The 25,844-nt window shown below is 42.9% G+C and overlaps 4 protein-coding genes across 6 annotated transcripts; 2 read left to right on the top strand and 2 right to left on the bottom strand.

The window, feature by feature from the left end:
* Positions 1 to 278: 278 nt before the first annotated feature.
* On the bottom strand, positions 279 to 4,076 carry eri2 (ERI1 exoribonuclease family member 2). 2 transcript variants are annotated; one of them, XM_067404018.1, is made up of 9 exons: positions 3,948 to 4,076; positions 2,569 to 2,633; positions 2,405 to 2,485; positions 2,138 to 2,265; positions 1,895 to 2,048; positions 1,706 to 1,806; positions 1,539 to 1,620; positions 1,307 to 1,395; positions 279 to 1,191 (listed from the first exon to the last, which is right to left on the bottom strand). In XM_067404018.1, exons 1-9 carry the CDS (start codon positions 3,968 to 3,970, stop codon positions 370 to 372), a joined length of 1,545 nt encoding a protein of 514 aa, XP_067260119.1. In that variant the 5' UTR covers positions 3,971 to 4,076; the 3' UTR covers positions 279 to 369. The 2 variants fall into 2 exon arrangements, with proteins under 2 accessions (XP_067260119.1, XP_067260120.1); XM_067404019.1 differs by having other exon boundaries at positions 1,895 to 2,042.
* Positions 4,077 to 4,194: 118 nt separating this feature from the next.
* Positions 4,195 to 13,298, top strand: LOC137032291 (RNA exonuclease 5-like). 2 transcript variants are annotated; one of them, XM_067404015.1, is made up of 19 exons: positions 4,195 to 4,491; positions 4,784 to 4,863; positions 4,932 to 5,055; positions 6,080 to 6,170; positions 6,245 to 6,355; positions 6,430 to 6,518; positions 6,592 to 6,707; positions 6,836 to 6,974; positions 7,048 to 7,142; positions 7,225 to 7,327; positions 7,643 to 7,722; positions 7,796 to 7,925; positions 8,034 to 8,153; positions 8,223 to 8,360; positions 8,435 to 8,527; positions 10,620 to 10,839; positions 10,954 to 11,129; positions 11,202 to 11,329; positions 11,421 to 13,297. In XM_067404015.1, the coding sequence occupies exons 1-19, from the start codon at positions 4,330 to 4,332 to the stop codon at positions 11,470 to 11,472; spliced, it is 2,247 nt and encodes a 748-aa protein (XP_067260116.1). In that variant the 5' UTR covers positions 4,195 to 4,329; the 3' UTR covers positions 11,473 to 13,297. The 2 variants fall into 2 exon arrangements, with proteins under 2 accessions (XP_067260116.1, XP_067260118.1); XM_067404017.1 differs by lacking the exons at positions 4,195 to 4,491; positions 4,784 to 4,863; positions 4,932 to 5,055 and adding an exon at positions 5,093 to 5,641 and having other exon boundaries at positions 11,421 to 13,298.
* Positions 13,299 to 15,544: 2,246 nt separating this feature from the next.
* On the top strand, positions 15,545 to 17,110 carry LOC137033136 (uncharacterized). The gene is made up of 4 exons (XM_067405275.1): positions 15,545 to 15,761; positions 16,041 to 16,172; positions 16,290 to 16,400; positions 16,532 to 17,110. Exons 1-4 carry the CDS (start codon positions 15,545 to 15,547, stop codon positions 16,999 to 17,001), a joined length of 930 nt encoding a protein of 309 aa, XP_067261376.1. The 3' UTR covers positions 17,002 to 17,110.
* A 2,041-nt stretch (positions 17,111 to 19,151) lies between these two features.
* On the bottom strand, positions 19,152 to 25,807 carry parn (poly(A)-specific ribonuclease (deadenylation nuclease)). Its single transcript, XM_067402760.1, has 26 exons — positions 25,721 to 25,807; positions 25,488 to 25,565; positions 25,331 to 25,410; positions 24,445 to 24,512; positions 24,281 to 24,362; positions 24,149 to 24,209; positions 23,912 to 24,074; positions 23,760 to 23,822; positions 23,636 to 23,674; positions 23,524 to 23,563; positions 23,363 to 23,443; positions 23,201 to 23,257; positions 22,887 to 22,964; positions 22,761 to 22,804; positions 22,632 to 22,674; positions 22,489 to 22,564; positions 22,298 to 22,408; positions 22,113 to 22,182; positions 21,970 to 22,025; positions 21,802 to 21,888; positions 21,590 to 21,664; positions 21,371 to 21,524; positions 21,186 to 21,292; positions 19,938 to 20,004; positions 19,749 to 19,864; positions 19,152 to 19,671 (listed from the first exon to the last, which is right to left on the bottom strand). The coding sequence occupies exons 1-26, from the start codon at positions 25,737 to 25,739 to the stop codon at positions 19,622 to 19,624; spliced, it is 1,965 nt and encodes a 654-aa protein (XP_067258861.1). The 5' UTR covers positions 25,740 to 25,807; the 3' UTR covers positions 19,152 to 19,621.
* Positions 25,808 to 25,844: the final 37 nt, after the last annotated feature.

Genomic DNA, 25,844 nt, shown 5'->3' with positions numbered 1-25,844 from the left:
ATTCCTTGTTACATGATAAACAGCCTGTTTTATATGCGTTTTAATGCATTGTTCTTTCTAAAGTTTTAACAATTAATAGATAAGATTATAATGTATTATAACTGTGTATACAGTGTTTTATAAAGCACATTACAAGGAATAAATAATAATCATTTTTAATGCATTGAAAATGATTAACAAAACATTTTAAGTCACATTTAAAATAGCACTGCTCTTTTATTCATGTAATATACAGTAAAACCATATTTCACGTTTCTGCAACTTTACAATGTTTCTAAAATAACTTGATTTATTAAAAACTGATTTATTATAAATGAATTCTTTCACAGGTTTGTTAAATCATAGAGGTGACGCAGTGACAGTGTTGGGTCACCGGAGGGCTCTGGAGCTGCAGGTCTGTGGTGTTCTCAGCTGGTTTGGAGCTCTGGACCGCATTAATCCAGACTCCCACTGGAAGAAGTCGCAGCCCTTCTGTGGGCCGCCGCAGCTCTGCCGTCTGACGGGGCAGCAGAAAAACACCCGGCCGTGGTTGGGCCCGCCGTTACCCACCGTCAGACGCCGGGCCCTGCGGCCGCAGCCACACAGAGGGGCCGTCCTCTTTGACGAGTGACCGACAGCGCAGGAGAGAGGGGGGCGGGACTTGATGACGGGAGGGTCTTTGGAGAGATGGGGGCGGGGCACACTGATGGGCGTGTCTTTGGAGGGATGAGGGCGGGGCACACTGATGGGCGGGTCTTTGTAAACACTGAAAGGGGCGGTGCTGCGTCCTAAGAAGCGAGAGAGGGGTCCGTACAGGTCTGTGCGCGGGAGCGGCTGGGGCGTTTTAAAGACACCTGTAGAAACAGAGGCTTTGTGCTGGTTTGATGTGGTTTTGTTGGGTTGGTTCTCATCAGGCTCCGCCCCCAGAGGAACGTCATCATAAGAGCCAGGCTCCTCCTCCTCGGTCAGCAGGACTCCGTCTCTCCAGCAGGCGTCCGGAGTCTCGGGGTCATAGGTCGTGTCCGAGAGCCCGGCCAGCGCGGTGTTGCTGGTCTCCTGCAGGTCTGGCAGCGCAGTGATTGTGCTGGAGAGGACGGTGTGCGGCGTCACGAGCGCTCGACACACACTCGCCTGCGGTTCGTCACGTGTGCGTCGCTCTGCGCTGACTGAACAGGAAGTGTTTCTGAGGGGAGGTCTGGACTTCACCGGCGCCTGAGAGACAGAGAGATGCTTTATTAAACCTCAGCGCTGGCTCCTGATTGGCTGTGATGTCATGCAGGGGGTGGAGTCACCTGTGCAGGTGTGCGGGCGCGCAGACAGAACTCACCGGCCGCAGAGACTTAGTGACGGTCAGCAAACAGCCGTCAGACACCATCCGCCACGCCAGCAGAGCCGTGTTCCTCGCGTCCACCAGACCTGAGCGCAAACAACACACATCAGTGTGTGTGTGTGTGTGTGTGTGTGTGTGAGAGAGAGAGTGTGTTCAGTGTCTGAGTGTGTGTGTGTGTGTGTGTGTGTGTGAGAGAGAGTGTGTGTTCAGTGTCTGAGTGTGTGTGTACCCGAGTGCTCTCTTCCTGTGAACTGGATGCCGAGGTCCAGCAGAGCTCCTCTCAGTCCTTTGGGCTTCCTGTTATAGAAGAGCTGACAGACCAGAGTAAACACTAGACGCTTTACCGCGGCATTCTTCTGATTTAATTCAGTGTGTGTGTGTGAGTGTGTGTGTTACCCTGTAAGTGGCTCTCAGGTCGATCCAGCTCTTCAGAGCTTCAGGAACGGTCAGCTGCTTCCGTTTGCACTCGTACAGCAAACACACGCCCAAATCCCAGTCTACACACACACACACACACACACACACACGTTACTGATGAACCTACACAACACAGATGAAGAGCCGAGCCGTGAGAGTCTTTCTCACCTGACCATGTGATGAAAGCACAGGGGTGTCCGGAGGGGGCGGGGCCTGCGCTGTCTGTCTCGAAGACCACGCCCCTCTCCTGCTGGAGGCGGAGCAGCCAGTGCTTGAATCTGGACAGGCAGATGTGTAGGGGAGGGGCGGAGTCCACCTGATCCTGTCAGCCAATCACACGCAGGACACACGGTCAGTGACACACACACACACACACATCACTGAAGGCGTCTGAATCAGATGTCAGGTGACCTGTGTGATGCCCGTGAGCTCCGTGCAGAAGTCTGATAACACCGGATGCTCCTGCGGCTGGACGAAGGTGTGGAACTCGGACTCGACCGCTCCGTTCGACACGTTCAGCAGGACGGCTGGAAACTCGACTGGTGAGGAGCGAAACACACGTTCAGAGCCACACACTCACACACACACACACACACACACACACACACACACACACACACACACACACTCACACACACACTCACACAGGAGGAGGTGTGAGGAAGAGTCGGGACTCACTGATCTCCTGGCCGCAGCCGTTCTTCTCTCTCCAGCAGGTGGACTCAAAGTCGATGACGATCAGGAAGGAGAAGCGCTGCTCTGAGAAACACGACACACACTCATCCGTCATCACTGTCGTTATTATTACACACTGAACACACTCACTGACGACAGACTCTTACTGCGGACTGACGCGCGCTGATGAGCTCCAGACGACCGACTGCGCCTCCGGATCAGACCCAGCTCTCTGACACACACACACACACACACACACACACACACTTGATATCAGTGTATGTTGTGCTTATATGGGCCGTTCTGCAGAATTGGTGCACACTGCTGTCCCACAACCAAAAACACATTTAAGTATTCAAATTTTAGATGTTTACTAAGATCCTTCTATTATCTATTGAATCCCACAATAATATTTAAAATATCAGTAAGATTAAAATATAAAATCATCATTTATTGGTCATGTTCACATCACTACAGAAACAGTGTGTGTTTGGGTCATTGAGGCTGATTTTAACACACTTCAGGAGATATTCGTGTGCTCCTCCTCTCACAGCCTCTCTGTCACAGCAGATCATCATTCTGAGTTAAATGTGTTCAGAAGTCTGAAAATCTGTGAGGAGCTTTAATGAACGTCACTAACAAACACCTTTTACTGCAATTAAACAAACTTTTTTGAGTGTTATTCCATAAAATGTAGTTTTTATGTGTGTGAAACTGTTCAGATCTGTGCTAGATAACCATGTGCTGATCATCATCTTTGAGCTCAAAAGTGTCACGACCGAAACATGACATCATTGTTCTGGTAGTGACAAAAGTAACACATTATCATTTATTTGGGGGAAATAAACTACATTTTCATACAGTTATGCAGATCATTAGTATTTTAATATGTTTTAGTATGCGAGTTAATTTGTGTCATGTGATGTGGTCACTACCAACACATTACTGTCACGACCGAAACATGTCAGAAATAAAGTACATTGAATGATCAGCTCAGATGTTATTATAGTGTTTGGATCAATGTTTATTCAAACTAATGAACTTTGAAATCAGTTTGATAAACTTTATGACTTTTACAAAGAAAGATTGAATTTAAAATACAACAAATCTCATAAATTACACTTGAAATATTGTCAAAATTGTAATTGTTATTGATTTACCTGTGAAAACCTTTTTTAAAATAGCAAAAAATATATTCACAATGTAGATGTAAACAAAATCTCAATAGGCCATTGTGACCCTTCTGATTAAATGATTTATTATTGTGTTTCGGTAGTGACAAATTTGGGGAGAGGAAAAATATTCCAAAACCTTCTGAAAATACAATATGAGAATTAACTGCACAATTACTGGAAATGTGTAGCTTTGATATTATACAATTTGCATACATACAAAATTTGACTTTCCAACTCTGACTATGAAGCAGTTCTGCAGAATGGCGAAATATATAATAATGTATAATGTAAGTGTGTAGTGTTAATATAATATTGAATGTGAGTTAGTGTTTATAAACTTTATATTATATGTAACATCAGATGTTTCTTACTTGGCCAGACTCTTTGTCGTCATGTCGCTGATCTTCACACAAACATCTTCTGAGTGACTCAATAAACGCTGAACATCAAAACATGATTATTATAAACCTCACAAACAAAAACACTCGCGCAGTTTCGAATTACCCGCACACTGAGGCCATTTCCGGTGTCGTGCTGCGCTTCCGGTGTCGTGCGCGTCACGTGTTTGTCAGCGGAGTCTGTGATTGGTCGGAAGCGGAAGTAATCGCACACAGATCAGTGGATCCTAATCGATCTCAGAGCTGTAGATCAGTGGACACATGTGCTGCTTTCCGTCATTATTTACATCGTTATATCGCTGTATTTACATTGCGCTGACGTCATGACGCTTTAGTGTTCCGCTGATATGGTCACATGATAATCAGACTGAAGAAGAGTATCATGAAGATCGAAACACCGGCGGATCCACAGATGGAATCACCTTCATCATCATCATCATCATCCTCGTGCTCGAGCAGTAAGAGGAGAGCAGACAGTGTGATGTCAGACTGTCAGAAGAGACTCAAGCTGCATCAGGTGACTCACATTCACTCACTCATGCTGAAGTAACGCCAGATATGTAATCAGATTACTTTTACAAGTAACTACCAAAGTAACGCATTACTTCTTCAATTTACAACAAAATAAATATCATATCAAATGTCATGAAAGTTACTTTTTCAAATAAACAATGCAACTTTGCATTTCCTTCAGCCTTATTCCTTTGACTTGAGCTGAGAAAGAGCCTTTACATTGTCAAAGTGTAATTGTTGTTGTGTGTGTGTGTGTGTGTGTGTGTGTGTGTGTGTGTGCGTGTGTGTGTGATCAGGATGTGCTGACGGCGAAGGACGTGTGTGATCTGATCCAGTACATCACACTCAAGCGCTGTAACAGAGTGAAGAAGCCCAGGTACACACACACACACACACACACACACAGTCTGATTGACAGGTGACAGTGTGTGTTTGTGTGTGCAGCTGGTTCAGCGTCAGTGATGATGCGCGTCTGTCCCGCGTGAACGTGATGATCCTGGACGGACTGACGCAGAGTCACTTCTACAGATACTTCAGTCAGTTCAGACACCTGCAGAGATACAGCTCAGTGAGTCACACACACACACACACACACACACACACACACACACACACACACACACACAAACAAACACACATGTTACTGATGAATAGGGCTAGGTTTCGACACAATTTTCACGATTCGATTCAATTTCGATTTCGGCAAATTTTCTAGAGGAAAAATCTCTCAACTAATGCTGTTAGTCAACTACACATGAGAGTCAGCTGGTGCTACTGTAATAATATTGAAGTTTAAATTAACTTATTTATATACAAACTCTTAAATTACACTCAATCATGTTTTTATTATAAATAAAGTTTAGAATTACATCATATTTCTACTCCAATTTGTTTTTTTGAAATAAACATTTAAATCGTGGCTGATTTTTATTCAGACATCCATTAAATATTGAAGAACATTAAAGATTATAATGAATATGTAACGGTGCATAGCTATATTTATCTTTCTAGAGTCACTTTTCTAGCTGACTAATGAGTTTATGGTCACTGAATGTGTTTTTCTGAGGTAAATGTGACGTCACGTGACATTGAAGCTGTTTTATTGAGGTTGAAGCACTGATTGAGCGATTACACGTCACATGATACGGATTTCAGTAAGTTGTACTGTATATTTTAACATACCTTCAGATGTTCATGTTTATTTCGCTGTAACTGGTATTAAAGCGGAGGAGAGGATGATCACATGCTTCTCTTTAACTGAGGCGCTAAAGCGATCCGTCACGCCACATTAAACAGCGCCAAAACGGTATTTATTTTTTGAATCTCATAATAAGATGGACGTCATTTGAAATCTGAGACTTTTCTTCATATCAAAAGTAACAAAGATTATTGCGATTTATTGGATGGGAGGAGCTACATATTCTGCTCATTCATCAGCTGAAAACAGACTAGACTAATCAATTCTTGGGATTTAAGAATCAATATCTGTTAGTAAAAATGAGAATCGATTAAAATCAAGAAATCAGTATTGTTTACCCAGCCTCACTATATGGAGAAAGCAAAGATCAGTCAAGTGTGTTTGTGTTTCTCAGAGATGGACTCTGACGCCCTCGTCATGTGACCCGCTGACCTCTGACCTCCTCAGCAGTAAGGTCACCGTAGAAACACACATGCCGCTGCCAGGTGAGTCGCCGGTTCCTCTCTGAGCCGTCGGTCGCTGATGATCGCTGTCACATGACCTGCTGTGTGTCCCGCAGCCTCGCTGATGTGTCATCCTGTGATTCGCCGCTTCGGATCGAGCGCCGCCGGGCTGAGCAGCTTCCTGCTGACCGAACAGGAAATGATCAAACACAACTTCCCTGTGAAGGGTGAGACACACACACACACACGAGATGCACGACCGACACACACTCACTCACTTCTGTCCCATGATGCCGTGCAGGTGGGCGGGGCTGTGAGGGGTTCGTGTGCACCGAGAGCGACGGGCGCGTGACGGACGGCAGTCCTCTGTTCGGCCTGGACTGTGAGATGGTGCGTGTCTGCGCTCGGCTGTGTTCTGCGCTGTGATTGGCCGCGGCAGTCTGAACGCCTGTTTGTGTTTCAGTGCCTGACGACTGAGGGGTTAGAGGTCACGCGTGTGGCGCTGGTGGACGCTGATGGACGCTGTGTGCTGGATGAGCTCGTCAAACCACCGAACCGCATCATCAACTACTGCACCAGGTACACACACACACACACACACACACACACACACACACACACATACACACACACACTACAGTTCCTCTTGAAGTGTATCTGGGTCTCCAGTGTGTGTGTGTGTGTGTGTGTGTGTGTGTGTGCGGCAGGTTTTCTGGCATCACTCGCTCGATCCTGAAGCCCGTCTCCACGCGTCTGGAGGACGTTCAGAGTAAACTCCTGCAGCTGCTGCCGCGGGACGCTGTGCTGGTCGGACACTCTCTGGACGGAGACCTGCGCGTCCTTCAGGTACGTCGCTCTCCTCTACACACACACTCACTGAACTGAACAGGATGAAGTGTAGATGTGTGTGTGTGTGCAGATGATCCACCCTCACGCCATGGACACGTCTCTGCTGTACCGTCAGGAGTTCGGCCGCAGGTTCAAACTCAAGCGTCTGGCTCAAGTGATTCTGAAGTGAGTCTGAACACAAGCTCGTCACGCTCACATGTTCAGCTGAGCTTCAGATTCAGTGTGTGTGTGTGTGTGTGATCGGCAGCCGCGAGATCCAGTCGGAGGACCGCAGAGGTCACGACCCCTGTGAGGACGCGCTGGCCGCTCTTCATCTGGCTCAGTACTTCATCAGGAAGGGACCCAGAGAGGTGAGGAGAAGCTCTGATTCAAACTGCTTTTGTCTCGTCTGATATGAGTGAATAGATTCTTTTGATTCATTTCCTTGGCAAACTGATGTAAAAATTATGGTCTGAATCACTGATTTAAAAAGAAATCTGATTTGAGTGAATCATTTTGAATCAGTTCATCTCAATGAATCAGTCAATCTGGTTAAATGATTCTGATTTATCAGTGAATCATTCTTTTGAATTGGTTCATATTTAATGAGTTGTTTTGAATGGGTTCTTCTCACTGAAGCAGTCGACTGTGAATGATTCAGTTGTCTGATGTTCGTTCTCTCTCAGGTGCTTGAGGATCATCACGATGAATTGTGGGATTTTCCTGAGATCGATGATCATGTGATCTTGTCCGATCATCAGCTCAGGTACTCGTCTCTATTTCTGACACGTGACACACTGAAGACGTTCCTCTCTGACGGTCTCTCTGTCCAATCACAGCTCTCTCAGCTTCGGCCACGCCCTCTACGGATCCGGCCAATCAGCATTGTTCCTGGGCAGAGCAGCGGAGACGAACGGCTCTGTGTCCAATCAGCAGTGCCGGAGACAGCAGTGCTTCAGTGACAGAGAGGTGACACACACACAACCAGCTCTTTTTAATAAGTTCTGTTGAACTGGATCATTTCTTTTGGTTCCCACACACCTGTATCTCACTGTGTGTGTGTGTGTGTGTGTGTAGGTGGTGTGTGTGTTCAGACGGCTGGTTCAGTCTTATTCACTCAGTGTCCTTCAGTTCTCGTCGTTCAGCAACACACTGAATCAAACGACCGCGACGGGACGACAGCGCCACCTGCAGCAGGTACACTACACACACACACACACACACACACACACATGATGGTATGACGCTGATGTGTGTGTGTTTCAGGTGTGTGAGCGTCTGGGGCAGATGTGTGTGTTGTATGTGGGCCCGCTGGCCGCTGACAGCACAGAGAGACACGTACACACACTACTGAAGCGCTGCGGACGCCTGCGGACCGTTCGACTGCTGCACCACACACACGGGGTACAACACACTCACACACACACTGATACACACTCATACACACACAGTCTTGTTCAGTCTCTGTGTGTCCGTAGGTTCATGCGGAGGTCGTGTTCGAGCATCTTGAAGGAGCTCAGCTCGCTCTAGATCATCTGGATGGACACCAGATCAACGGCTGCACCATCAAGGTCACACACACACACACACACACACACACACACACACACACACACTGTTATCGTTGTTATGGTTATGGTTGCAGTTATCTTTATTGTTATAGATATTGCTATAGTTTTCTTTATCGTTATAGTTATCGTTGTATTTATAGTTATCGGTGTAGTTTATGTTGTAATTTGTTATCGTTATTAGTAGTTATAGTTATAGTAGTTATAGTAGTTATAATTATTGTAGTAGTTATACTTATCGTTAGTTATCATAATCATAATAGTTATTGTTTTAGTTATCGTTGTAGTTTTAGTTATCGTTGTAGTTTATCATTGTAGTTTATGTTGTAATTTGTTATCGTTGTAGTTTGTTATCGTTGTAGTTTATGTTGTTATTTGTTATCGTTGTAGTTTATGTTGTAATTTGTTATCGTTGTAGTTTATCGTTGTAGTTTGTTGTTGTTGTAGTTTGTTGTAATTTGTTATCATTGTAGTTTGTTGTAATTTGTTATCGTTGTAGTTTGTTATCGTTGTAGTTTATGTTGTAATTTGTTATCCTTGTAGTTTGTTGTAATTTGTTATCGTTGTAGTTTGTTATCGTTGTAGTTTATGTTGTAATTTGTTATCGTTGTAGTTTGTTATCGTTGTAGTTTATGTTGTAATTTGTTATCGTTGTAGTTTATGTTGTAATTTGTTATCGTTGTAGTTTATCGTTGTAGTTTGTTGTAATTTGTTATCGTTGTAGTTATAGTTATCATTGTATTTAGTTATCGATGTAGTTTATGTTGTAATTTTTTATCGTTGTAGTTATAGTTATTGTAGTATACTTATCGTTAGTTATCATAATCATTATAGTTATTATTTTAGTTATTGTTGTAGTTTCAGTTACCGTTGTAGTTTGTTATCGTTGTAGTTTAAGTTGTAATTTGTTATTGTTAGTTTGTTATCGTTGTAGTTTATGTTGTAATTTGTTATCGTTGTAGTTTATCGTTGTAGTTTGTTGTAATTTGTTATCGTTGTAGTTTGTTATCGTTGTAGTTTATGTTGTAATTTGTTATCGTTGTAGTTTGTAATCGTTGTAGTTTGTTGTAATTTGTTATCGTTGTAGTTATAGTTATCGTTGTATTTATAGTTATCGATGTTGTTTATGTTGTAATTTGTTATCGTTGTAGTTTATCGTTGTAGTTTATGTTGTAATTTGTTATCGTTGTAGTTTATCGTTGTAGTTTATGTTGTAATTTGTTATCGTTGTAGTTATAGTTATCATTGTATTTATAGTTATCAATGTAGTTTATGTTGTAATTTTTTATCGTTGTAGTTAGTTATTGTAGTAGTTATACTTATCGTTAGTTATCATAATCATTATAGTTATTGTTTTAGTTATTGTTGTAGTTTCAGTTATCGTTGTAGTTTGTTATCGTTGTAGTTTAAGTTGTAATTTGTTATTGTTAGTTTGTTATCGTTGTAGTTTATGTTGTAATTTGTTATCGTTGTAGTTTATCGTTGTAGTTTATGTTGTAATTTGTTATCGTTGTAGTTTGTTATCGTTGTAGTTTGTTATCGTTGTATTTATAGTTATCGATGTAGTTTATGTTGTAATTTGTTATCGTAGTTATAGTTATTGTAGTAGTTATACTTATCGTTAGTTATCATAATCATTATAGTTATTGTTGTAGTTTGTTGTAATTTGTTATCGTTAGTTTGTAATCGTTGTAGTTTATGTTGTAATTTGTTATCGTTGTAGTTTGTTGTAATTTGTTATCGTTGTAGTTAGTTATCGTTAGTTCGTTATAGTTATTGTTTTAGTTATCATTGTAGCTTTAGTTATCGTTGTAGTTTATCGTTGTAGTTTTAGTTATTGTTGCAGTTATCGTTAGTTATCATAATCGTTAGTTATTGTTTGTTATCGTTGTAGTTTTAGTTATTGTAGTATTTTAGTTATCGTTGTATTATTATCGTTATAGTTATCGTTACAGTTATTGTTGTAGTAATAGTTAATTATCGTTACAGTTATTGTTGTAGTTATAGCTAATAATTGTTATAGTTCTAGTTGTTGGCGTGAGCAGGCCGTAGCACAGACACTGTAGTTCCCTGACGAGGTTTTTACTGATTTCAGGTGCGGCGTCCCGTACACGATCTCTGTCTGGATCTGGACGAGCGTCTCTCTGAACGTCTGAACGACCGCCTCAACATTCATATGATCTACGTGTGTAATCTGTCCACTAAACCGCATCGCCATGACGACCTGCTCCAGACCTTCAGACAGTTCGGCCCCATTCAGCAGGTCCCCAGCGCCGCAGAGGATGCTGGGAAACGCAGCAGACACGCCTTCATCAGTGCGTATGAATCCAGCGGAGGTTCATTAATGTGGAAATGATGTTGTGCTGCTTTAATTAATGCTGATTAAATACAGTACTGAGAATCAGTGTGTGTGTGTGTGTGTGTTGTAGAGTTCGAGTGCGCTGACAGCGCTCAGGCCGCAGTGGGCGTCAACCTCCAGATCGGCAGCAGGAAGTTGTCAGTCTGTCACGCTCTGACTCCGCCCCACATGACCTCATGGATGCACACACACACCGTTACTACGGAAACCAGCCCAGAGACGGCAGAGCAGAGGGAGGAGTGTGACGTGAGTGACAGCTGTCAATCAAACAGAAACGCCTCCGTTGTTTCTCCTAGTAATGACATGAAATGTCTCCAGGTGTCATGTGACCTACAGGAGCCACTGCTGGAGCGTCAGATGAAGAAACTGGACGGGAGAGTGGGAAAAGTGTTTCGAGCGCTGGAGAGGAACTGCCTGAGCGTCGTGATCCTGCCTGGAGACAGCAGGTACGTCTCACACACACACACACACACTGAGAGAGTCGTGTTTGAGAGTGTGTGTCAGTGTGACTCATGTTGTGTGTGTGTGTGTTCACAGCGGCGGCGGCGATCATCCCGGCCTCTGCTTCATTCACATCAAACAGACGTGAGCAGCTGCTGTGACTCCGCCCAGCTCGCCTGTGATTGGCTGAAGAGATTGAGACAGTTTTTATATCACACCTGTGAGCAGATTTTAATGTTCAGAATAAACATGACTGAAGAGAGCAGATGTGAGGAGTGTCTGTCCTGATGAAAACAGATTTCATTCCTCAGCTTTTTGAGAAGTGTTGTTCAATAAGTCCTGTAGTGTTTCGTTGACTCCCTGCTTTAAAAACTGTCTATAAAGGGTGATATTTTATGTATTTGAGAGAACTTCATCTGATCATCTGTGTCTTTATGAACGTTTGGAAGCATCAGAGACTGTAAATGGAGGACCGAAATCTCTCAGATGAAGATGAACGATTGCGTTTGTGCTTTTATAAATGTGAATAAAATGGAAAAGAGCGCAGGGTGTCGAGTTGTGTTTTTAGAAATTGAACTTTTAAAATGCGGTGTAAAAAAAACCCTGAAAAGACGATGAGCCGCAACAGACACACACCTGATTAACACACTACAGATAATAACCTCTTCTTCATCAACTATAGGACAAAGAATTTATAGTAAGTGCAAGAATTTTGAATATAAATTACTATATTATTTGACGTTTATAACGTGAGTGAATCTCACAAATGTCGAACTGAAGCCACTAGGGCAGCAGATTACAGGAGGACAACATGTCTGTTTTCATCGAAGCTACTCTGAGATGTCCGCCATCTTTTGCCTCATATTTATTTGCACTCCATTATGGACAAAAAACCCAAACAAACAGTGAGACCTGTGTGCTCATGTGTGATTGAGGTAGTGATAGTGGCTTCTTGACGGGACGCCGTCACCTTACTTCAGGAGGGGAATTACCTCGAGGTACTGCAGTACTGTATTGGTACTGAGTATTATAATTATATTGACAACTGGAGGTCGTTTGAATTGTCAGTGGTGAAGTTGGATTAGTATTGGGAATTTCCACGACAAACCGCACTGATCTAATGCCAAATAAACAAAGTTAATTCACATGAGAGCACTGCTGCAGTATTGAACCGCACAACACTGACCTCATCATTACACACACACACACACACCTAAACCACACATGACCTGACAGATACAGATATAATGTGTCATGAGAAATCACACGTCTGTGACGTTGTACAGATAAAGGTTCAGCTGGAGTAGCGATGAGATGTTGTCAGTGTCATTAATCTAATGTTAGTTTTGTAATTTGTTATGAAATAAAGTCTTACCTCAGAAAACTGTCAGCCATTGCACTGTTTTCATAGTGCGCTCTCTCTGACAACACGAGCAAACGCGCTGTATATCACTTCAAAGCAAACTACGAGCAGGAAATGTCATAGTTATAGGTCATGAAATTACACAATAATTAACGTCTCTGGTGGTGTGTGTTAGCTGGGAAGGGTCTGATCATCTGGAGCAGTTTCCAGTGTTCATCATCACTATGTTTGTGTTTTTCCCAGAGTATCTGTTTTGCCAAAATGCTTAAATGTTTAAGCCATTTGAATATAATTTTTAGGACTTTGATCAAATTTGTAAAAAATTGGGTCGTGGCTCAATGACCATGGGAAAATGTGGGTCTCATGGGAAAACCGATTGAGAGCCACTGGGGTAAATGTTGTTCCATATCTACCTGTAACCCAGAAACTGTAAAGATCAAGTGGAAAATGTGTTGAGTACACTGCATGAGAAGAAGAAACCCTAAACCCACAGAGAGGACTCTGCCTCCTCATTTCACAAGACCACTCGCGCTACTGCATGATCTGCTTCACAAAACGTTCATCCTCTCTCACACGCATCCATGTCTCTATCATGACAGCTCTGGATTAGCATGGTTATGGATATGACAGTGTTAATGTGTTTGGGCTTGACGGAGTGGATCTGCTAATTTTTTCATTTGTAAAGAAGTTTAAACAATAAAAAGCGTTTTGTGGCTCTTTAATGTGTCGTGACTGATTAAGCTCAAGCAGCTCGTGAACGATCATCTCTTCCTGCTCGTTCATTTATAGCATCAAATAAACATGAATGAACATCAGAAGGAATGTTGTTTTAAGCGCAGAAAGATGTCAGTACTCACCATTTCTTAAGTTCACGTCCACTGATGTTCAACTCCCTTGACTGTTTTGTCGGACATAACAGCAGATTTAGCGTTATGATTGGTTAGATCGCCTGTCAATCAAACTCCCGGTGAAGGGTCAATTAACAGTGTATTGAAATATCAAAACAGATTACTTTTATTGTAAAATTGCCTGATAAAGCACACTAAATATTACTTAAATCATTGCTACTACTTTCCAATTTCATACACAATTACACCATTTAGAACCACAAAGTTTGTGATTTTTCTGCAGTGCCTCAAGAGTCCTCATGACTACTCCTGACGTTTCACAGATTTACCTCTAAGATGCTTTGTGAGCAGAAATGTAGGACTGACATGCCCATTATATTTAAGCTGCTTTTAGCCTTAAGACGTTTTGTGAAAATGGAGATTATACAGAAGAAATAAGGAAACAAACACAGAACTGAGCAAACTAAGGTCTTATAAACACAGTGAATGATCCACAGAACAGGGAACATGTGGTTAACTCAAAAACTGTTGAAACAAACGAACATGAAAAACCAAACTAAAACACAATGAAACTAAACATAAGGCTAATTTATGTATCTTTGTTATATATGTATCTGTAATTAATATTACTGCGTCATGTACATTGCTTTAGAAGATATTTGGATGCTCATTTTTAAACTGGATAACAAGATAACCTTAAAACAATTTCTACCATATGCTCAAGAGACTTGTTTCTCTGAACCACTGAAACACACGTCCAGACCACATTCACACCTCCATGTCTGCACTGCTGAAGTGTTTTTGAGTATGAAACCTCATCTAAAATTAATAAATAGAAGTGTTCATAACAGATTACACATAATAAAAAAACAAACTAGAAACAAAACCACAACATTTCCTTAAACCCCTTTGTCATAATGCATTTTTAAAATCAAGTGCAATGACAAAAGCTATAATTTGATCTATTTAAAATGTTGCAGACAGATTATCACACATAAAATACAAAGTAAAAACACAAACATTCCCAAAACTCAGAGGAAGATATGAACTCATACTGTACTGAATGCAAATTAACAAACAGAAAACTGATTGACTCTTTGAGGGAGTAGTTGCTCACCCTCCGGCTATGAAGATGGAGATGAGTTTGTGGATTTGGAGAAATGTTTATTACATCACTTGCTCAGCAGTGACCGACTCCAAACACCTGATAAAGACGTCACTATAATCCATATAATATCGTGTTTGTTAGAAACAATCTATCATGCTTCTGGTTAAAATATAGCTTCATTCTCTATTCAGAAAGAAATATGCAGAGATCAAACACTCTTTACAATGGAAAGCAGTTGTAACACACGAGTGGATGTTGATGTGAGAGGATGACGGGGATCATGGACTGTCTCCCGTACAGAAGTGACGGTTTGTGGTTCAAATGAGAAGAGAGAAAGGAAACTAATCTCAGACTGATTTCTCAATAACTTCCCATCATCACAACCTGATGTAGGTTGTTTCTTAAATTCAAGGGTGTCTGGTCCAAAGGTTTGCGTATTGTAGGCTAAACTTAAACCTCTTTCGTCAAGCCCTCTATACCTTCTTCCCTCTATACCAGCCTTGACCTATATGAGTTTCCTGTTTGTTTGTACTTTGATGCTTCTGCACTTCACCAGATGAAAGCTTGTGTTCAATTCTAAAGCATACATGAATTTGATTTTACTGGTTAAAAACATTTGTGGTTAAAGGCTTAATTGAAAATGACAAATTCTACACTTTTTTATCAACTCTTGAACAGGTTGGCTTTAGCACACCTACATCCCTTACAAATAAAAGATTGATTATCTTATTATGTTTGCATAGTTCACTTGTCATTTAATAAACTTAAGTTCCTATTTCATAAACCGTCCACTTGTTTTATGACGTTACTGTCTTCAGGTCATGTTCTCATGAAGATCCTCCCCTCGGCTATAAACAGGCGCTGAAACAGACACGTTACTTCATTCAGCTCCTGATCAGAGATGGATCCGCACATCTCCGCTGTTCTCGTGTTGGTTCTGGTGTCTGCGGGCACAGAGACGAGCCGCGCTTGCAGTGATCCTGAGCACAAACACGGATCCTCACAGCTCTCTCACTTCTGTTACGAGTGCACAGGTTTGAACTACTGCATGAACACAATGGCGATTTGTCCCTCTGGATTCTCCAAGTGCATGAGTTCAACAATCGTGTTGGGAAAGGGTGAGTCCAGTGGGATGGGCTGAAATTCACCGTGATATCTGACATCACAGACCTGCTTAATCTCTGGTGGAAATGATCAAATTCAATCAGAATATTTAATTAGCCTTCAGTAACAATAAAATTTGTATTAGAAAATTGGTTGAAATTAGTATTTGTATTTTCTATTCTGCTTGAGATACTTTATCAGGCAGACTCTTCACTGCTGCTTTGACATATTGATAAATACGTTTCCTATCGAAACTCTGTGCCGTTTAACTAGTCTCTCATTCGTGTTTTCAGGTGGAACTACTTTGAAAATTAAGAAAAAAGAATGTATTGATGAATGTCAGAACGGTTCCTTTAACTACGGCATATCGAAGACGGCTTATTCCTGCTGCGACAGCGACTTCTGTAACGCCAGAGATGCTCCAGGTACTGTGCAAATACACTCACTTACTGTCAAGAGACGTGATTTCTGTGAAGGACTGACAGCTGAAGGAGTGATATTTGATTAGAAAATAATAAAGAAAGCTGGTTTTGCTCCGACAGATCCCAGGCTGAACACTCCCAATGGACGGACGTGTTATTACTGTGACGGACAGAGCTGCTCGAACACCGTGAGCTGTTCCGGCACTGAAGACGCTTGCATTACAACCACAGGTGAGAATCTGGAGAGATAAACGTCATTATTTGTCCCTCTTTTGATCATTAATAGCACTTATTATTAAACTTGAGATACATTTCACAATGGCCAACTCAGACTAAAGCTTTGTTTTCTTGCTTTTCACCAGTGACACACGGAGGACATCAAATGCTTGTAAAAGGCTGTATCACTAAATCCATATGTGGTCTCCTAAAGTGCTCCTTTATTCAGGACCTGTCATGTTGTGAGGGGAACCTGTGTAACGGCGATAAGAGCGACACACAGGCCGTCACCCCGGGCTTCATATATGACGGTCTCAACCAGAGCGTCACCCAGAGCCTCATCCAGAGCTTCACGTATCACAGCGCGAAGAGCGCCACCCGGAGAGTCCCGTATAACGGCGAGGAGAGCGCCACCCGGAGAATCCCGTATAACGGCGAGGAGAGCGCCACCCGGAGAATCCCGTATAACGGCGAGGAGAGCGACACCCACAGCTCCAGCATGCATAAGGCTGCGAAGAGCGACACCCAGAGGATGACGTATAACGGTGCTAAGAGCGTCACACACAGCTTCCTGTTCTCTGCTCTCCTACTTCCTGCTGCACTGATTCTACAATGAGAGATACTGCTGGAAAATTAAAAATGAAAAAAGCAGGAAAAATCTCATCTCTTGGCTTTTCATGAGTTTGTAAAACGTTTAGTTACAGATCACAAAGGCAAAAAGAGAAATAACTGGATATGATGATCAATAAAATATTTCACAAATGCTTTAGTCTCTTATTTTATTCAATATAAGCACAACTAGCATAAGAGGTACGAAGGGAAACCGTACATCATGTGATGAGATTTCAATTTGTTTCTTAAGTTGAGTTTAGATTCAGTGTTGATTTAGTTGTAAAGACTTCAGGTAAATGTCAGATTTTCTTATCCCTCTGCAGCGCAGCGTTGCCCTCAGGCAAGTTTTTCTTTAAATGATTACAACCAATTAGAAAGGTGGAGAAAGCACCACAGAACAGTCCAGTAAGGTGTGGGACTCACTATCAAGAACCATTTGAAGGTGGGACGTCCTGTTCGGACACACGGTGTGAGGAGAAGGTGAGATTATTTGCTTTAGAAATCTTGTTTAAAATGACATGAACTGTACATAATAAAAATATATGTTCATAGCCTATATGGAAGAAGACATTTGTCAGGTTTTATGAAGTTTTTTTTTTTAGAAATTTAGTTATTTTCATTGCCTCAGGGCAACGTTGTGCGATAAGGGGTACTTTGAGGATGTTTTGGGCAATTCCTCACATTGGCCACAATGTGTTATAAGAAGGGAAGATGCAGGGTTCATGTGCGGGAACACTCAAAGTGAGGTGCAAAAATGATAACATACACCTCAGCAGAGAAGAACTGCTTTTTGAAGTTTCGTGCAGAGTGAAATCTTAAAAAAAAAAAAATACCAACAAAATGTTCCCAAATGAAGCAAAAAATGTGGATTTTTTTTCTCTTTATGTGCCATCAACATGTGTGCAGTAGGGTTAAGGTAAAAACTCAACTAATGCTGTAAATTATACAGTCCTCTCAAGATGGTTGATTAGTGTCATCTTAAAAGATAAAACTAGCAACAGAGCCCAAACGATCAAATTCAATTTCTATTCATTTTCAGATAAATATTACTAATATTAAATTGCACAAAGCACATTTATAAACTGAACAGAGACTCTGAATATCAAAATACTGAATGTTAACAATAATAGACTTGCCTATTTTGCGTCACTGACAAAACACATTTTAGGTTTTTACCGAGAAAAAACAAAAAAAACACCGTCTAGCTTTCTAATTCGTTGTCTAAATATAATCCTTTTGTAAATATAACCATTTAAATGCCTCTCGACACAGGCTTAGGCTAAAATTAAGACATCACAAACAGGTAATGAGTTAAGATAATGAAAGAGTAGACCTTCTGTACATTTCGTTATACTTGTTTTTCTAACTAGCAAGCTAATGCCTTCCTGAGGTAAAATCCGTCAAAACGTTTCCGCGATCGAGACACTGACTGAGCGATTACGTGAGAGATTATACTTTATTAAATTGTATTTTGTATCTTCCAACATACCTTGAGACGTTCAGTGTTTATTTCGTGCTGTAATTAGCAGTAAAGAAAGATTCCCGGGTCACTCGCTGCCCATCAATCGGTTCAACCCACATTTATTATTTGGACTTGGATCTTTGCGTAAATAAGAGTGACATCTAGAGGACAAGACTGGTAATTATAGGATTCGCATGTTTGGAAAGGATCTACTGGTTAAAAATTAAATTAAAAAAATGAAAGCGGACTTCATACATCAACCACAAATCAAGATCATTCTGACAGGAGCTCCAGCATCATTTGAGGAACTGACGACACTTGATAATTCACAGTTTGATAATTACTCTAACGCAACAAAATACTTGAGCGCCTGAAAACACTTGAGCGAGTCAAGAGACTATCTAAAACAACTTCATCACACAATTCAATTTTCATTTAACAAAATAAGATTTAAAATATAAAACTGGATTAATAACCAAGATCAACTTCTGATGGTCAGAACTGTTGGATGAAATGGTCCGATTTGAATCACATCAGTGCGAGTCAGATGATCAAACCCGCCTTTAATACCAGTACGAGACATTAATGCGTTCACACAGTGTGCATTAGTTTTGTATGAGTCATGAATCATGATCCGAACACTGCAGTGTGAATCATTCACTCAAACTGAATCGACTCTGAATCAACAGCCCAACACAGAAGTACTAAGAAAGACTCTTTAATTTCATCTCCCTGGAAAAGGGAACATTTGAACATTACAAAAAAATACAAGGATTTGAACAGGACATTCGTGATGACATCATTAGACATTCTTTGACACGTCATTTCTTTTTTCTCACTGGAAATCTGAAGGAACTAAAGACGAACAAACCCTTACGAGGAATAAATAAACCTGCAGGACACGTCAACAGTTAAAATAAGGGAACGTTCTGGGAAACTGCGGTAAAATACTCTCACACTCTCACACACACACACAGGAAATGGCTCAGTAACTTCAGCACCTTTAAAACGCTCTGAACTTCGGCCACATAAGGAGAGGTCACAGGAGGTCACAGGAAGTCACAGACGACACGCCGGGCGTCAGGAGTTAAGTGCAGTCTTCTGATTGGCTGTCGGAGACGCCTGGGCTGAGCAAGGGTCCTGATTGGCTGCAGATCTCTCACTACCAAACCCGAGGAACGTCGAAGAGGGTCGGCGGCGTCGTTTCAGAAGCTGCGAGAGAGAACACAATCAAACGCTCGAGTTCAGCGGACGAGAGGAAACCTCTGTACGTCAATAAGAACGCTCACCGTCTGACTTCCTCTTCTTGTGCTTGCGGCTCCTTTTACCTTGACTCGGATTGGCTGAGGACTCCTCGGGCTCCGCCTCCTCCTGCACTGGGCTCACAGAGGCTCCGCCCTCAGGCCTGAACAAACAGCAGCCGATCAGAGGATGGGTCATGACATCATCTGTGTGAGTTAAAGGGGCGGGGCACTTACTGCAGTCTGGGCCAATCACAGGACGCCTCTGAACCAGCGATATCAGCGTATGTTTGTGAGCAGCTTCCTGTGACGCCGGCAGAGAACGTGGAATTAAACATCTCAGGTTAACGAAATAAACGTTTGAAAGGCAAAAAAAAACATTTTTAAGAATCGCTGCACTTATGCGCTGGTGTAAACTAATAATTTTATTATTTTTATAGTTGAAGTTATTGTAGTTCATTGTTGTGGACGTTAATACAGTCATCGTTATAGTTAGCGTTCTTTAATAGTGACGCCAATACAGTTCATTATTGAGAACACAATTATTTAAGTTCTTGTTCGTTGTTGTGGCCGCTAATACAGTGATCATTGTTAGCGTCGCCGTCAGTTGGAGTGGATGCTATTGTAATTGTTGATATAGTGATCGTTACCATAATCATAATACTTTGTTGTTGTGGATGATAACACAGTGATTGTTACTGTTACAGTAATCATTTGTTGTAGACAAATACAGTGATTGTTACCATTATTGTAATAGTTTTGGTTTGTCGTTGTGGACACCAATACAATGATTCTAACTTATCGTTAAGTTATCGTAATAGTTATCGTTCATTGTTGTGGACGCTAATACGGTGATTGTTAGTTATCGTGTAATATCGTTTGTTGTAGACCAATACAGTGATCGTTACCGTTATTGTTACAGATGTGTGATCGTTACCATTATCATAGTTATCGTTTGTTGTTGTGGACGCTAATACGGTGATCATTAGAGTTATCGTTATAGTTGTCATCGTTCGTTGTGGACGCCAATACAGTAATTGTTACTGTAATTGTTACAGATATGTGATCGTTACCGTAATATTTATCGTTCGCTGTTGTGGATGCCAATACAGTGGTTGTTGCCATTATAGTTATGTGATCATAATCGTTATCGTAATAGTTATCGTTCGCTGTTGTGGACGCCAATACAGAGATTGTTAGTTATCGTAATAGTTGTTTGTTGTAGATCAATACAGTGACCATTACTGTTATTGTTTTGGTTTGTTGTTGTGGACACTAATACGGTGATTGTAACTTATCGTTATATGATAGTTACCGTTCGTGTTGTTATTGTTCATTGTTGTGGATGCTAATACGTTGATTGTAACTAGTTACAGTTATCGTTTGTTGTTGTGGACGCCAATACAGTGATCGTTACTATTATCGTTGGTTATTGAGGACACGGTTATAGTCGTGGCTGTAGGCGTGACCGACGCAGACACTGACCGTCAGTCTTGATCTTCTTGATGCCGCTGTAGGTCGTCCAGCTGCTGTCAGCCTCATGATTCTGCTCCTCCAGAGACGGACTGATGCTCCTCTTGACTGCATGCAGCCTGGACACACACAGGGTCACATGACTGACTGACCAACTGACCCAGTGTTCCGTGTCTGGCAGAGACGCTCGGACTCACCGGCTGGTCGCCATGGCAGCGGCGCTGTAGGAAGTGTCCGCCCAGCCGTCGGAGGCCCACTTCCTGCTGGAGCAGGTGTTCTTCTGCCTGGCCTGCAGGTACTCGGCGTAGGTCTGGATGCGGTAGCTCTCGGCGTAGCGGCTGGTGTTCATGGCTGCACACAGACACACGTCAGGACATGACATCACACCCAAACATCAGCGGCTCTGAGAGTCTTACCTATCTGCACCTGCTCCGTCTGACTGAGAGACACGAACGCCGACGTGTCGTCGATCCACGACACCTGGATGTTACCTGAGACACCACAAACAGATCAGCACACACACACACACTGACCAGAGACTCTGTGTGTGTGTGTGTGTGTGTGTGTGTGTGTGTGTGTGTGTGTGTGTGTGTGTGTGTGTGTGTGTGTGTGTGTGTGTGTGTGTTACCGAAGGCGCTGAAGAGCTGGTACAGGTCACTGGTCTTCCACTCTTTAGGGAAGGTGACGTACAGGACGTGATCTCTCTTGGGCTGCACTGGAGACACACATGATAGAGCGACAGATGAATAACAGACAGACAGATATGGAGTTTATATGATGAGTGTGTGGCTCTTACGGTCAGGTCCACTCATGTTCAGGTAGGGAATGTCAATCACCCTCATCAGGAATAACCTGGAGAACACAAACTCAAATCAGACGCGTGTGCATCTGTGTGTGTGTGAGAGAGAGAGAGAGAGAGAGTGTGTGTGTGTTGCTCACTTGTTGTAGAAGGGTTCAAGGAGTTTGGAGCGAGCAGAGATGTGACTCTTTGGAGGAGTGAGGAAAGACCCTGAGAAGAGAAACCAACATCAGAGAATAAAACAGTTTATAAAGTGACAGTTCAGACTGAGCTCTGATTGGATGAGCTGATCTGAAGCTTCTCACACACACACACACACACTCACCCAGGTGGTTTGCCATGGAGATGAAGCACAGTCCAGTGATGAAGGCGTCGTAACCTGCTTCATGAAGCTGCTCTGTGGACGTGTCGTAACTCCGGAGGCCTTCAGGACACTCTGAACACAGGAAGAACATGTGACGCCTGCTGCTGGAGCGTGACGAGTGTGAGTGAGTGTGTGTGTGTGTGTGTGTGTACCAGTGGTGGGAGATTTGAAGGGTTTCTCTCTCAGCTGTTTGTGCAGTTCAGCCAGTGATGTGTTGCTGATGACCTCCTGCACACAAACACTCATTAAACACACACACACCCTCAAACACACACACATGACCCAGCACACACACCTTGAAGGGCTGCGTGGATGCCATCAGCTTGGTGTCCAACAGCCTGAAACACACAGACACAGAGCGTGAGCAAACACACACACACACACAAAATCAGACACACGAGCGGTGATCATGTGATCAGTTTACCTGGGAAACACAGACATGGCCACCTCCTTAAAGTCATCCAGCTCCTACAAACACACACACACAGCGCTCATGAGACCGTCACACATCACCCAATCCCACAATCCTCCAGTGCGTCGTCACGGTTACCTCAGGCAGCGGCGCGCAGAACTGATGGATGGTGTGCATGACGTCCAGCAGCATGTTGTGACCCACCACCAGCTTCCCCTGCGTCACACACATGATCGTTCCGCCATTAAAGATCAGAATATGAGCCTCATTCACAACATTCAGTTACTGATTTAATTACTGAACCAGAAGAAAAAAAAAACAAAAACAAGTATATAGTGTGTGTGTGTGTGTGTGTGTGTATGTGTGTGAGTGTGTGTGTGAGTGTGTGTGAGAGAGAGAGTGTGTGTGTGAGAGTGTGTGTGTGTGTGTGTGTGTGTGTGAGAGAGACTCACAGATTTGGAGATGGCTCTAATAACCCTAGAGAAACCCACAGCGTCGTTCAGCTCTTCCTGTAACACAACACATCACTGCAGTGAACCAGCTGATGATGTCATGAAGGTGTGAAGACTGAGACCATGTCATGTGACAGCTGGGGATCTGAATGCTGTACACACCTGCTCTCTCTGCTGTTTCTGCTGCTCTCTCCTCCTCCTCTCCTCTTCATCCACCTTACTGATCTGGATGAAACGCTCCTTCTGAACACACACACACACACACTGTATGAGAGCTTGTTTACCAATATAATGTTTATGAATGAGTGTGTGTGTGTTTGTACCTTCTCTGTCTCCAGCGTCTCCACGTGAAGTTTAGGAAACCTGAAACACCAGCAGCAGATGAGAGGAGACACTGAGCAGATGATCTCACACACACACACACACAAGACTTACTTTGAGTTGAGCGTCTGATAGATGAGCTTCCTCTGAAACCTGAGACACACACAGGATATTAACACTCATATTTAGATCACATCTCTATCACACAAATATAAATAAGTGTGTGTGTGAGTCTGACCCGGTGCAGGGCTCCAGATCCAGAGTCTGATCAGAGCTGTTCAGGAGAGCGTCCACCTTCTGCCTGAACACACACACATCATCATCATCATCATCATCAGATGTTTACAGTGTGAAGATCTGGATTATGAGGCTGATGTGTGAGAGACTCACTCCACGGTCCTGATGAAGTCTCTCTGGTCCTCAGGCACGCTGCAGACGCCCGTTCCCGAGGGGGGCGTGTACGTGACCGGCCCCGCCCCGTTCATCTGACTCCGCCTCTCCTCATACTGCTCCCTCAGCTGAGACTCCTCCTCCCGCGTCAGGTACGGGATCCCTACGGCAACCACAGCTGTCAGTCACACTCGCGGCAGACAGAGCAATCACATGACAGGAAGCGAGCACACGTACCGCTGCGGAACACCTTGTTGAAGTCGAAGCCCTGGCTGGCCAGGAAGTCGATGCTGGAGCTCTAGAGGAAGAGGAGCCAGAGTCAGATTCAGGAGCGGACGGGTGACTAGCGGCGCAGGACGAGTCTCTCACCTGACAGATGAACTTGATGTCTGGAGACGTGCGGCTGAAGGGCTTGGGGAAGATGTAGAAGTTGAAGGCTCTAGTGATGTACCTGCGGGACACAAGGAGAGATCAGAGGGAGCTCTGGGTAACGCTGTAGAGACACTGCTGTGACTGATGAAGAGCTCGCTCACGTCGACTGGGCCTGGTCGTATCTGAAGGTGCAGATGCCGAACTGGAAGAGCAGGAAGTTCATGGAGTGCTGCGGGAGAAATTAACATGACATGAAACCTCAAACTCATCATCTGATCATCACAGGCCGGTTTACAGCTGGAGTTAAATACAGGAGAAAACATCTTAACCATGAACAGGGCCGGAGTGCATTACAGAGTTTAAACTTCTGCGTTATCCATAAATGACATACAGCGTAAACCGTTTGAAGAATACGGAAAGCGTGCAAAAGGCGATCATTTATATTTATAAAGCATATACAGTTGTATTTTTTTAGAAAATGAGCGATGGTTTCTCTAGATGAGACTCTTATTCCTCGTCTGGGATCATGTAGAGCTCTTTGAAGCTGCACTGAAACTGACATTTGGACCTTCAACCCGTTGAACCCCAGTGAAGTCCACTATATGGAGAAAAATCCTGGAATGATTTCCTCAAAAACCTTCATTTCTTTTCCACTGAAGAAAGAAAGACATGAACATCTTTGATGACATTGAGGTGAGTAAGTTATCAGGAATTTTTTTATTTAAAAGTGGACTAATCCTTTAATCTAACTCGCAAAATGGCGGATTCGGGGTTATGATTGGTCAGATCGCCTGGCGAAGGGTAAATACAATCAATAGACACAAAAGCCATTTATAAAGGAAATAATCACCATATTCGACACAACTGGTGCCATTTATAGCCAAATAAATCCCAAAACGTCACAGTTAAACAGCACATGAACATCAATCAGCGATGTAGAAGGCGGGGCTTATTTCACCATATCGCGTCGCACTTTCTCCCATTCATAATCCCGTCTGAGCGTGTGTGTGTGTGTGTGTGTGTGTGTGTGTGTGTGTGTGTTTGTACCTTCCTCAGTTTGGTGTATCTCTCCTCCGGTGTGTCCAGTCCATTGGTCAGAGCGCTGACTGACGGCCCGTCACTGATTCCTACAACAACACACACAGTATTAACACACAAACACACACACAGTATTAGCACACAAACACAGTATTAACACACTGACCTGTGAACTCTCCGTCTATCGAGATGAAATCCGCCTCCTGCACCGCGTTACACACCTCTGGAAGAACCTCCTTAAAATCTGCACCACACGAGATTAACACACATCAACACACACAACTGAACACAACCGCGCTAGCATACACTCGCGAGCACGCGCAGCATCACATTAGCAGGCGCGCTTGCGAGTGTACATCTTCAGCGAAGTGAGTTATTTCGATAATTTTATTGTCTTACTCTGTCTCGTGACCTCCATCCTCTAAAGCAGCGAAAAACACAAACACACACACTGGAAGCTTTAACCCCGGACGCCGGAAACACTCACTCGCACTTCCGGTCCCTGTCTGTGTCTGCAGGAGGC

Source organism: Chanodichthys erythropterus, chromosome 12 (genome assembly GCF_024489055.1).
Source record: "Chanodichthys erythropterus isolate Z2021 chromosome 12, ASM2448905v1, whole genome shotgun sequence".
NCBI classification, from domain to species: domain Eukaryota; kingdom Metazoa; phylum Chordata; class Actinopteri; order Cypriniformes; family Xenocyprididae; genus Chanodichthys; species Chanodichthys erythropterus.
Note: the sequence above shows the minus strand (reverse complement) of the source record. Positions and strands in the feature narration are given on the sequence as shown.